This window comes from Rhea americana, unplaced genomic scaffold (genome assembly GCF_003343005.1).
Source record: "Rhea americana isolate MKP2758 unplaced genomic scaffold, rheAme1 scaffold_274, whole genome shotgun sequence".
NCBI classification, from domain to species: domain Eukaryota; kingdom Metazoa; phylum Chordata; class Aves; order Rheiformes; family Rheidae; genus Rhea; species Rhea americana.
In genome coordinates, this window is record NW_028186395.1 from 22,195 (window position 1) to 35,363 (window position 13,169).

General features: G+C 53.5%; 2 protein-coding genes across 2 annotated transcripts in view; one reads left to right on the forward strand and one right to left on the reverse strand.

Annotated features, from left to right (window-relative positions):
- Positions 1–7,803, forward strand: part of VPS37D (VPS37D subunit of ESCRT-I) — an 8,772-nt gene extending 969 nt beyond the window's left edge. Inside the window, exons 2-5 of the mRNA XM_085308409.1 lie at positions 1,482–1,653; positions 2,034–2,116; positions 2,307–2,470; positions 3,359–7,803. Coding sequence (XP_085164535.1) covers positions 1,482–1,653; positions 2,034–2,116; positions 2,307–2,470; positions 3,359–3,389 — 450 coding nt within the window. The 3' untranslated portion in view covers positions 3,390–7,803. The remainder of the gene's footprint in view (positions 1–1,481; positions 1,654–2,033; positions 2,117–2,306; positions 2,471–3,358) is intronic.
- A 2,363-nt stretch (positions 7,804–10,166) lies between these two features.
- DNAJC30 (DnaJ heat shock protein family (Hsp40) member C30) lies at positions 10,167–13,166 on the reverse strand (the record flags this gene model as incomplete). Its single annotated transcript, XM_085308410.1, has 1 exon — positions 10,167–13,166. A coding segment is annotated over one exon (543 nt), but the record flags the coding sequence as incomplete, so codon positions are not given.
- Positions 13,167–13,169: the final 3 nt, after the last annotated feature.

The following is a 13,169-nucleotide window of genomic DNA, read 5'->3' on the forward strand; positions in this document are numbered from 1 at the left end:
GCTGCCGCTGTGCAGGGCCCCTCTCTGGGGGCCGGCGGCGCCCTGTACCGAGGTGCATGAGAGATGTGCTTCGGCCCTGTGTCCCCCGGGGCCCTGCCGACGCCCTGTGTCGCGGGGATGGACGGGGTGCGGGCTGTGCCCCTGCGCCCCGCCCTCCCCCCCCCCTCCCCATGAGCTGAGTTTCTGTTTCCCCGCGCTTCGCTGCGCCCCGTCTGTGGAGACGGAAGCGTCGTGCTAAGCGGACCGAAAGTGGCTGAACYGCCGGCGGCTTCGGTGCAGGTGTCCCGGAGCCCCCTCCCCCCGCTGGAAGGGGGATTCCCAACGAGCCACGGTCCTATTAAGGGTAACATCTTTAATGGTAACGTCCGGGTCCTCCCACACCAGGGGACAAAGGGGTTTTGCAGCAACCAGGTCAATCTGCTGCTACAGCACAGCGAGGAGCCCTGGTGAACTGAAGGTTGCATACGGTGTCCCGAAACTTGGCCCCCCAAAAAGGTATGAGGCCACGGAGGGAGCTCTGCTGGTGGTAGGTGCCAGGTCGCCACAGCAGTGCTGGAGGACATGCAGCTGTCCCAGATGAAGGTGGCTTTTCCAGCATGTGGGGCAGGAGCTGAAAGTGCTGGCTGCAGTCCAAGAACCAGAGCAGTGTGCAACGTTAGCTGCAGGGAGCAGGGACTTGGTTCTGCCGTCCTCAGCCACCAATTTGCACTGGTCTTTCCTTGATCAGAGACTTGAAATCCTAGTGTCTGGCCTGGTGCACCGCTCAGTAAAACACCCTATTTTTTTTTCTTTTTTACTCCAACACCTTTGTTAGGACAGTTGCAGTGAAAACTTTGCCTGGGTCCATGAGCTGGAGTTGACTGGATGGGGCTTCTGTTGCTGCTCAGAATTTTGCAGGCAATCGCCTGCCCAGCAGTTGTTCAGTGCCTGCTCTGAACTTTTGGCCACAGCAAACCTGAGCAGCACCACATCTGCTTCCTCTGCTGCTGTCACTGCGGAGGCAGACTTGGGCTTTTAGTGGTACCTGGGCCAGCTGCAAAACTACAGCTTTTAGAGAAGGCTGCAGAGAAATAGCAGGCAAGGAGAAAAGAGCTGCGAGGCATGCCAGTGCTTTGAGTGCAGTCCAGTGACAACCTCTATCTGAGATCTTGCCTCCATGGTTGTGACTCCGTGGCTGTGGTGAGAGCAGCACCCTTTGCCGTGTCAGCCACCCTCAGATTAACTTCTCTGGTGCTGCCTTTGCACAGAGGCTGCTGGAAGAAATCAAGAATGTTCTTTAGAGTCCAGCAATTACTGATGATTCTCAGCAGGAATCATGTCTGGTTATTTTTGAAGTCTTTCTTGGCCTGTTTCCAGAGGGATGGGGATGGTATATGAGGAGAGGGTTTGCCCTGTACAAGGAGAGACCCTGTCCCTGGGAGGGTTGCCAGCAATAAGTGTCTTTGGCTATTTCTCCCAGCACTGACTTCATGTCCGTGCAGTTCCAGAGTCTGCAGTTGGAGCGGGAGATGTGTTTGGTTTCAAACTACACCATGGCCAAGGAGAACCTGTCCCTGCGCCCACGGCTGGAGAACGGGAAAGCTTCCTTAGCCATCAAGTACCAGGAGCTGCGGGAGATTAAAGAAGCATGCTGGGACAAACAGCAACGACTAGGTGAGTGGGGCATGTCCAAGGAGGCAAGGGAGAGCCAGTCCACATGTTTCTAGTAGCTGGCATGCCCAAAGCATCTCAAATTAACACACAAGGGCCTGGGTGGCCTCAGTACCCTCAAACCTGCCCCAGAAAATGGCCCAGCCATGATCAGGAGTAGCAGTGGGCATGCTACCTGTGGCATAGTCAGCTCTCAGGTGGGATGGGAGTAGCAGTGAGATGCAGACTCTAGTATGTAGATAGCTCTGAAGATGTGTTTGAGAGTGTTTCACTTTGGAAAGGAGCTACCTTCACACTTGGGGGTGGGGAATGCCAAAGTCCCCTGGCACTGGGTGCATCAAGGGGAGAAGGTCTGTTAACAGCCCCATTCTCTCCTGATACAGGGACCTACCTGGAAAAGTGGAGCCCACAGAGTGCCCTGGTCCAGCTGCAAGCCAACCTCAATGCCTCTGAGGCAGAGTCAGAGGTGAGTCAGAAAAGATGCCTGGGCTGATGTTCCTTGCTCACTTGGGCCTTTGCTGTGGCATCCTGTATGCGAGGCCCTGGGGAATGGTTCAGGGGCTCAGGGTGGGCCCAGCCATCTGGCATCTGCCCTGTCTCTGGGCTCTCTCTATAGCATTATCATCTTGAAGTTTCCCCGCTCTCCATCCCCACAGGCACAGGTGGAGAAGTTCCTGTCCCAGGACCTCCCCCTTGACTCCTTTCTAGAGTCCTTCTGCCAGAGCCGGACACGGTCCCACATCTGCCGGACACAGCTGGAGAAACTGCAGGAGCTGCTGCAGAAGGACAAGCTGGGCAGGGTTCCTGCATGCCCTGCAAGGTGCCCAGGTGCCCCAACTAGGCCAGCACGAGCGTGCCTTGCCCCATTGCAGAGCAGAGCTGCCCCCAAAGCCTTCTGTCCCCACTATGGCCTCCTGCCTGCCTATCTCGTCCCTTCAGAAGCCATTGTGCCCTTCCCTGTGCCAGCTGCACCTCCAAGCCACCATCTTCCAGCCCTGGGACACCAGCCCCCAGTCCCACGGTCCGAAACCCCTGGTCCAGGCTTGCTACTGCGCTTCATCAGACAAATCCCCTTGCTTAGCCCCCAGCCTTTCCGTGTGCAGCAGCTGCCGCACCAACAGAAGCAGGAGCCTCCACACCGGTAGCAGCACAGGGACAGGGGATGTTCTTGCTCCTGGCCTTGCACACCTACAGAGACTGTGCAAGAGCATCCTGGCTGGAGAGCAGATGGGGGTGGACATGTAGTAGATGCATACCCCCAAAGGGCTGTGGTGTCTGTGGGGCAGGATAGAGGGGAATAGATGCTTGCAAGGGCATTGAGGTGCTTGGAACTGCAACTGGGGTGGATGGAGTGGTGCAGGTAGCCAGGCAGTGGGTGTTGTGCTTGGGGAGCTATTACAGGGGTCTCTGCCTTAGAAGCAAGATAAGTAGTGATGGAAGGTGTGTGTGTGGCACRGGGAGGTTATAGGGACGTCACTGGGTCAGAAGTGGGTGGGAGACAGCAGGAGGTAGCAGGGAAGAGGGCCCTGGAGATCAGAGTAGGCTGAGGAGCCCTGGCATTCAGCACTCATCACCAGGTTTGCAGCCAGCCTGCTGCACCACAGTGTGGAGGGGGCTGCACTTCTCTGGGGCCATGGAAGTATTGGCTGAACTGCCCAGGAGCATCAGGAATGACACACTTTTCCAAATAAAATCTTTTTTTTTCCAGGATCTGGGTTCTCTCTTGGATTAAGCTGTGAAGGGAGGAAAGGGAGTAGGCCAGGCAGTAGGGAGGAACAGTTGGTTGCAGGGACACTTAGCAGTCTTGAAGAGGACTGGCAGTGAAGGAAGGTCTGTTTGCCTGGAGAGACTCTTGGCATTGCCTTTGAGTTTGGCACAGTGATCAGAGGGGCCAGGCTATGGGCCCAGGTGCAGTAGGGAGCTCAAGTTTCCCCCTAGGTGAGATGCCCCTGACTCACCTCCCAGCAGTTTGGCCACTAATGTGTCGAATGGTCACAGTAACTGGAGACATCTCATGGTGACATCCATCCATCTCCTCAACCCCCTGGAATGAGGTTAAAGCCACCAGATTTAACCCCACAGCCAGCCTGGGTTGCTCATAACTGGAGCAGATAGCCTCGTGGCCCTGTGCACAGCCCTAGTGCCATCCTGCCTAACCAGCACTGCAGCCAGCCCAGCTCCAGTGTTTTTGGCACCTCCTCCTCATCCATCCTTCCTGGAAATGAAATTTAAAGCAGTACCTAGGCCCTGGCTTTGGCCATGAAATACATACCATTTGCTGTCAGTGTCCATTCCTCCCACTGCCCAGCTTGTGGTGCCACAGCAAGTGCTCCTGGACCCAGCAAGGAGATGGGCACTGCTGCTCCCCTGCACCGATAGCATCACTGTTTATCCCAGACTCCAACCCTGACTTACAAGGCTAGGTCTGGACATCCAAACTGGATGGTTAACCTCTTAAAACAGGTTTATGACTAGGATAAAACTGAGGATCAGCCATTGAGTTAATGTTGTGGATTTATTCAAAAACTGTAGGTTGGCCATCAAGGACTAGGTGGCTGTAGTATTTGGAGTTTTGCAAGTGCCTGCTGCTTTTCTGGGTCCCACCAGGTTCAGTTGGGGCTCATCCCTTAAACAAAAGGCAGCTGGACATGGCCAATAGCCACAGACAGGCTCTGTGACTTGCTGCATGCCTGCATGGTGAGAGGAAGGGAATATAGTGGGGTAGTGACCACAGATCAAGCTCTTGGCTGGGTTCCAGTGCCAACCCACATGTGCCCAGGGAACTAGGGGACAGAGCAAGGACAGGACAGCTGTTCAACCCTCACTGTGAGGCTTTATTGGAAGGGAAAGGGGGTTTATACAACTGGTACCAAGGTATATTGCCCTCTCCCCCTTCTCCCTCACCCTGCTCTGCCCAGCAGCCAGATGTGGGCACCTAGAGTAGCCTGTGTGCAACCTGGAGTATGAGGGTCCCATGAGGCTATGGTTCTCCACAGCCCTTGTTCTAAGGTCTGTGCTGGTGCTTTCACACTTGGACATTGTCACCTGTGCATTGCACAGCCTAGGTAGGCTGTTTCTGTGGCAATGCTCATCGTGGCTGCAGCAGGAGCCATGGCCACTGAAGCACAGTGCCTCCAGGTCCAGCTCCCTGTAAAGGCAGGGAGAGCCCTGCTAGTGCCTCCCAGAGAGGGCCTGGTGCCAGGATGCTTAATGCCTATGCCACAGTACTGGCCTAGGAGCATTGTCGCTGTGTCATGGGGAGATGGGATGTGCACAACCAGTCCCAGAGGGCCTCATTGGTTCAAACCAGCATCTTCTGATCTTCTGGAAAGTAATTCCTCTTGAGTTCCCCTCACTGTGGCCGCAAGACAAGTCTCTTCCTGGAACAAGCTTCATCTGTGCCTTGGTGTTCCCCATACAATTACAGTTGCCCAGGCTGCCCCAATGGCTCCTGCAGAGGCTGTGGTGAGATGACTGGGAGCAGGGCTGCAGGGACCCAGGGAAAACCTGCATGTGCTGAGCCACAAGGGCTGTACAACCGTGCACAAGAAGCCAAAAGCCAGCTGAAAACAAGCCAGACACAACCAGTGGGTCATCCCCTTGCCCTGGTCCCTGCCTTGCCCAGCTACCCAGGACCAGACACTCCGAGGTGATGACTGGATGGATTTATCAGTAGCTCCAGGACAACCTTGCCCACTCCCTCACTGGGGTCAAGCAGGCACCAGGTTACCTTACTGCAGCAACAGATCTAGCTCCATGAGTGTGAAACCACAGGGGGTGCAGCTGCCTCCCTCTAACCCTCAAAAGGAGAGCATGTCTCACTGAGGCTAATGGCACTAAAGGTAACAGTCCAAACAGTCCAAAGGTAGCCCAGGAGCCTTCCCCAGGCTGCTGCAGCCCTGCCTGGCTTCCTTGGCAGGTCTTATTTGTAGGAGCCCAGCRGCATTCCTAGGCAGTTGCCCTGGGTCAGGTAGGAGTGAGGTGCAGTGGCCAGGCCCTGGGTCACCCCCTGCAAGCCCTGGCCTCCTGCCAGGCTGACCACCACTGCCCTGTGGTCAGGGGCCTTTAACCACATCCACATTTGGCTCCAAGTGCTGGGAAGCTGCTGGGAAAGGTGATCCTTTTCAGAGATCCTTTCTTCAGGGAGGTTCATCCAAGCCCTAAACCTGAACCTGGTCCCATTATAACCCCTGCATAGTTGAGAGTATTTCCTGCCATGGGCAGGCAACCATATCCTCCCACCAGGTGCTCCCAGTTACAGTGGTTCCAGTGAGGGAGCACATGTACAGTGTTAGTGCATCATGAGCCTGCTGGGAATGCAGTACCGTTGGGTCTCTCTTCTTCTTTGCTACCAAGGCAGCCAGGTCAGTGGTTCTCCATGCAAGTAGCTCCAGTTCCTTACACAGGCAGGGCTGGGCTGGGGACATAGTCAAGCATAGGGCACAAGCCAGGGACATCAGTAATGGGCAGGAGTTGGCAGCACCAGTGCTCCTGTAGGGCACAGTGGCTCTCTCCACCAGGGCTCATGCCCTGAGCACTCCTTGCCCCACTGCGAGGCCTGCTCAGCAGGGTGTGCAGGCGTTAACATGCTCCCAGCCACTCTGGGAAGAAGGAAGCAGTGCCACTGAGCATGCTACTGCATTCATTTCTGCAGTGGGCCAGCTGGTGTGCAGCCAAGCCAATGAGGGGGTGGGCTGGAGAGCAGCCCCTACTAGCCCCACAGCCCTCCCCAGCTTGCACCCAGGGCTTTTTGCAGGCCAAGCTGTTTGGGCAGCAGTCTCCAGCCCAAGAGGGACAAGGTGTCTGGGAGAGGAGTGTGGTCCCCCCACTCCCTCCAACACAGGCAGGCTAGAAGGGAAATCCTTTGAGCTGCAAGCTCTGTCTCCCAGGTGGGAGCAATACCCTGGGCTAGGGCCAGCCAGGAAGGGGTGGTGTTGCAGCAAAGCACCTGGGCACTTGGCCACTGGCTGGGCCTCCAAGCACAGCAAGCATCTGGCAGAGTAGGGCTGTTAATAGGAAACTCTATTAACAGAGCAGTTGCTGCTTACAGGAGGGAGGGACAGCCCCCACCACCCACGAGTGATACCAGCTATGTAGCCCTTCCCTGGGACCTCTCCAGAGACTTACAGCTCCTACAGGCTGAGCAGCAGCAGGACTGGGGTGCAGAGCCCTATACAGAGACCCCAGGGGAAGGTCAGGAGGATGGACACCACTGGAGCCATGGGCTGGGATCAGCCGGGGGGGGGGGCAGGCAGGTGAGGGTTTGAGCCATGCTAAGGGCTCCCCCCTCATGCCCTGCTGTGGGAGGCCAGTGGCCCTTTCACCCCAGTGCTGCTCAGGACCCTGCTCTGTGTTCTCACTCAGTCTACAGTTCTCCTTCACTTTGCCCTTCGTCCCCCTAACCCAGCTGGCACCCTCTAGCATGTGTCATGGGCCAGGCTTAACTTTCTCCTTCCCAAAGAGCAGCCTAGCTTCTCCTGAAGGGAGGAAGAGGCCCTAGTTAGGCACTGAGCCTCCATGTCCACCGGCTGCACTTCTCAGCAAGTGTGGTGAATGGCCGGATGCCCCTCATTCCACAGTTGCAAGAAGGTCAGCCTGCAAGAACAGGCTTGGGATGGAATGGGGCAGCCTGGGGACAAGAGCATGGCTGAAGCCCCTTCTGACTAGCGCACAGAGGTCTTCACAGGCAGCACATTAAACCCAGCAATTGCTCCAGTTCCTGGAGGAACTAAGGCTCCAAATGACAGGAACTAGAGCACTTAACAGCACCTGCAGTGCCTGTAGTTGGGGGGCCTGGGAGCCCAGCAAACATAGCATCGCCCTTATTGGTACCATATCATGGGCTCTGTACTGACTCTACCAGGCCTCAGAACKGGGGTTGTCAAGATTGCTTCATCCAAAGTTATTTTAGTTTACTCAGAGACAAGTTTAACTCTCAGCTTTCTTTCTTTTTTTACTCTCAGCTTTCCTTCAACTTTGTTAGATGTAACAACATCTAATTACCATGTGGCTGTTAACTAAATAGTTTTGCTTCTCTTTTACATGGGAATGTGGTGTGATGCCTTTTGTTACTAATTCTGATATAGGAAGGAATAACAAGCAGATACGCTCACAGAATAACTAATCTCTGGCCCTGGGATGATGTAGGGTAGAAGTGTGAGGGCCTGACAATAGAGGCCTTGAAGGTGTGGTCCTTCACAGGATAGCTGAAGCCCATCCAACAACTCACCCATGAGTGGTTCCTCACAGTAACACAAACTTAAGAGCTGTCAAGAATGGTTGCAGTGGTAACAGAGCAAAGAACTAGTGTCTAGTAGGTATACAACACCCCATACACTGCAAAGGCAGATGTAATGTGAGTTGCAGAGCAATGAAGAAGGGAGAGGTAATAGTGTGTGTTACAGAACACACAAAACTTGGACCCAGTGGACTCAAGGGTGAGAAGGAAGAAATTCCCACCATGAACACTACACTCCTCTGGATGCTGACAGCTCTTAGTGATAGCTCTGCTGGTTAGAGTGTGGTGCTAACAATACCAAGGTTGTGGGTTTGATCCCCGTTTGGGCTACTCGTTTGTGGGTTGGACTAGATGATCTCCAGAGGTCCCTTCCAACCTTACCAATTCTATCATTCTATGATGATTCCCACCTTGACTGAAACTGCCCTCCCCAGAGCCCAGAGGGCAAGTACTAGGAGGTGGGCTATATAACAACCGTACGTGCAGCATATTACACAGATTTCTTTTGTAGTAATTAGATATCCAGACTGAGAATCATTGTAACTAGACTAACAGTTACAATGTCTGCCACCTTTTTGTTTTGACACAAAACTCTCAAAGAGACTAAAAATGAATTCCTGGCCTCACTTATATGGTATGTTCCCCTTTGTGCCCACAACAGTGGGGGACTTAACTGCAGGGGCTCAGCCCAGTGTTAGCAGCACCAAGCACCACTGTCTCTGCTGTGTTTGGCTATGGCATTTTTCAGCAGTTTCTTCTCCAAATGATGGCAAAGCCTGCAGTAGACCTGGGAATGGAAGCAAAGCCCTATGTTCTCAGCTGTAACCTCTACCCGCAACTGCTTTGCCCCCAGTGATGGGAAGTGCAGACCAGGGCAACAGCAGTTGTAGTCATATCCGAGTCCAGTACAGAGCACAGCACACCAGGGGAATCTAGGAGAGCTGGCAGAGGGCAGCTGACCAAAGAACCTCACACCCAGGGGAGCACACACACAGGAAAACTGGCCCACGCCTTCACATGCAGCCTAGGCATGCCTGGGAGACTAATGTCAGCCACCACACAGCCCCACAGAGAAGCAGAGGAGAAAGCTGCCCTTCTCCAGAATGCAGAAGATGGGCTCCACACTTTAAAGGAATGATCCTCTGTTACTCAGAGGATCTTTCCTCTGTTACCCAAGGATCTTTCCTGTTCGTCCTTAGGAGTATGAGGGAAAGCGAACTCCCCATGGCTCTCATGGATCTGCTTTGGCCTTCTCTCTTTCTGAAGACAGCTCTGTAAGCCTCACCAATTGCTCAGCATCCCACCAACATGTGCAATGAATAATGAATTCTTGTCAACAGTACTATAATCACTGCCCCAGGAGAGGTGGAACAAGGGGTTCAAACATGGAGCAGGTCCCTATGCAGTAAGTGTTACACATCCTATCATTCCTGCTTTTGCAGTCATTTCCTCTCCTTTTTCACTTTGATGTTCAGTTCCTGGTGGGTTTGTACAGCTCACACAATCCCATCATTATACCACTGCTGTCATGGTTAGCTGCAGCTGGATTTCCTCTAGCACTTTATGCCAGAGTCATCCCACAATGACTGCCCTCACCTAGCTAAAGGAAAAATGCAAGAAATCCAGTTGCTTTTGGCACCTCTTCATCAGGAAAAGAGATCTATTAAACCAGATGACTGTGCTGACACAAGAAAACAAAGGGGTAGAAACTTTGTGTGCTGGCAAGAAATTTGGTCTATGAATTTGGACTAGCTCCAGCCACTACCTATGTGAGCTTCTGAAATCCTTCCTGCAAAAGCCAAACACACAGACATGATCAACATGGAGATGGCACTCTAGGGTGCTATACATTATAACATTCCGAGTAACAAAGGATGCCTTCATACCCCGCACGCTATGCTTACCTCTCCTACCAAATTCCACAAGAAAATTAAACTCTGCCTGGAGCATTTGCTCACTCCTCCTCAAAGACAGCAGCGAGCACAGTGGGTGCTTTGAAACTGCAGAGCAACACAACTATGTTAGTGGAGGCACAGTGCAGGTCTGCAGCATGCAGGAATGAAGTCTGCCAAGGCCTGAGGAGGCCCATGTTGCCCTCTGATAGCGAGCACCATATCCATCCTCCCCAACAGGGCCTTGGAGTAAACAGGAATCCCCCATCTTCCTCATCCTGCTGCAGTCACTGTATGAAAACACCAGCCTGTTCCCCGCCCTCCAGTTTCCAGGAAATATAAAGAATATTTATGACTAAAGCCCAACAAAAGAAAGAGATGTATCATTTCATTAACAGTTTATGAGATGGATAACTTTAATGTTCAAGATCTGTCAGGGAGACCTGAGGAAGAACCAGTAATATTCCATTGCCCAAACCATCCATTCTAAGGCACACAGATCAGTTCATCCTGGGTACTTCACACCCTACATTTCAGACACAAGCATCAAACACAGAGCAGAAGAGTCACGTGGCTTACTGGAACAGCTCATCTCCTTTCTCAGAGTTAAGGCAGAACAATGCAGGGCAGCACAGCAACTAGCCATGTTTCCTCCTGCTCCAGGTCAAGAGGGGAACACCACAGCATCCTGCCAACTGCTCAGCATTGCATGACACCAAACCCTCTCTTTGCCAGCAGGTGCTTGCAGCTGGATATGGGGCCTGCCTGTAGGAACAGCCTATACCTTCTGGTCCTCATCACTACATATGTATTAAAAAAAGATCAACCCAGGGAACACACATTGCCCCTTCTCCCCACTCCCCCAGCCTTTGGCAGGGCTGTTTTAAAAACTCACAGGCCATCATAGTGGGAATTAGAGAGGTGTTCCCATGTAATGCACACCCACTTCCCATGGACTTCTCTAATTCTTCCAGTTTGGAAGAGAATGCTACCTGCCAAACCGTGTATGGGGAGCAGCCTCTGATCTTTCAATTGACTTGTTTACGGCATGAAAGAGCACCAGTGTGACACAGAGCCACAATTCTGGAGTCTTTCACTCCATATCCAACAACCTAGAAGGCCAGACTCCTTGTGCTCTTCACAAGCTGACATTTCAGGACTAGAATATCTCACACAGGGGTAGATGGACAACCAGAGGGGGTCCTGGAAAGCTCTCTTTCTGCCCGAGCCAAGTTTGCTCCAAACACAAAGTAGTCTCTGGAGCCTGTAGTTGGAAGTGGTATAATTCTCTCCAGAAGTAGTTCTCAAGAACCCAGCTGAAAATTCTCCTGTATCTGCTACATACCACCATACATTCTATATCAGTACATACTACAGGCTCGGCTATGCTACTGCCTTAAGCTTGTTGCAACATCACAGAACTCAGCAACTGGAATACACAAGACTTTTGTTTTTAAACACATCTATGTTGGGAGAAAACATAACCCAGGATCACTGTAATGACAGACAGCAGCTTGGCTTCTGTGCAGACATCTGCCAGCCAGGCCCAGCAAATCCAGTGCAAATAAACACATGTGAAGTCTTTGGCACACTAAGACTTGCAGTYCTATGTTATAGCAAGCTTTCACTCACTCCACATAATACAAATATAACATAGGTGAAATCTTCACCCAAAGAGAGACAGAAGCTCTAAGAACATAATCTTTAGTTCCTAAAGCACTTCAGTACTTAAACGGGCAAATATTCTAAGTGCAAATAATGCTTAAACACACATAAAACACAAATAATGCCACTCTGTACCCAGAAATGTGCCACTCCAAGCCATTATGGCCTGCATAAGATAGTCTTGTGCAAAGTTCCTGTCAAACACTAGACAGGACAAGCTGTTCTGAACATAGTAGTGTTTTGCGCAGCATCTCCAAGGAGAAGCAGGTGGTAGGTGCCACATGCTGACCAGGACATAGGCAGCCATCCGCCCAAGCTTCACTCTTCCAGGAATGATGGCTGAACATGAGACCTCTGCACTCACCAGGGAGCAAAGCCCTGAAGAGGGACAGACAAAAGCAGTAATGCAGTCTGGAGAGCAGTGCTCCTGAAACTCCCCGCAGATGTGGTAGTAACAAGTGTGAAAGCATTGAGGTGGCGGGGCTCTGTGATAGATTTTGGAAAACTAAACAGCCATTACTCAGGATGAGTGAGAGCATCACCTATGAAAACACAGAGCATACAAATACTGTTGGCAACCATTTAATCTCCACCCTCCCTCAAGAGCACAAGTGCATGGTTCCTGCCAGGATCAGACAGCAGTGGGGACACAGTCAGAGTCTGTGAAGGAGAGTCCATGAACCATGTTTGCATATCTTGCACTATTTCTGAGGTTGTACTTGCAGATGGGGCACATGACAGGCTATAGAGCAGAACCCCTGTGCAGTACCTGCCGGTCATACACAGGTGACACTTGTGGGGGGACACATCATAGCCATAAAGTTGTGCCTGCTGGTCACATATGTTGTCTGAAGGTCACACTGGTGGAAGGGCCACATCACAGCCACTCACTGCCCATTGCTCACATCTGATGTCTGAAGGTCACGCTGGCAGAGGGGACACACTGCAGCCTGCAGAGCACCACACACTGCATCTGTTACACTGCAGAGGAGATGTCACAGCCTGCAGAGCAGAGACCACAGGTGGCTGCCAGTCACATACCCTACCCACCGCTCACGTTGGTGCAGGGGACAGCTCACCGCTGGCGTACCGTGCCCAGTGGTCACGCTCCATGCCTGCCACAGTAGTGAGGCCAGATCGGCAGCTCCCAGAGCTCTCTGCGGGGGCCAGCCCCACCACTACTTGAGGCCATAGAGCAGGGCAAAGCCCAGGAGCAAGATGAGCCCGACGGAGAGGTCAGGCAGGAAGCGGCCGCGGGCTGCGGCCTCCTCACGGCGGAGGCGCAGCTGCTCACGGCGGGCCCGCAGCGCCTGCTCCCGCTCCAGCAGCTCCCCGTAGTGCGCACGGTAGAAGGCGTCGAAGTCGAAGGGTGGCGGCAGCGGTCCGCGGCGGCCGGCGGCCGTAGCAGAGGGGCGCCGCGGCGGCGCCGAATCAGGCGGTGCCTGGCGGCCCGAGGGCTTGGCGGCCCCCTGCAGCTCCTCGCGGCTGAGGAGGCCGCGGTCGTACTTGCGGCGCAGCGCAGCGCTGCCCAGCACCACGTAGGCCTCGCTGATGGCGGCGAAGCGCTGGGCCGCCTCGGCGCTGCCGGCGTTGCGGTCCGGGTGGTAGCGGAACGACTGCTCGTAGTAGGCCGTCTTGATCTGCGCCTGCGTGGCCGTGGCCGGGACACCCAGTAGCTCGTAGAGGTCGCGGCGCGCCCGCGTGGCGCCGCCGCCGCGGCCCTG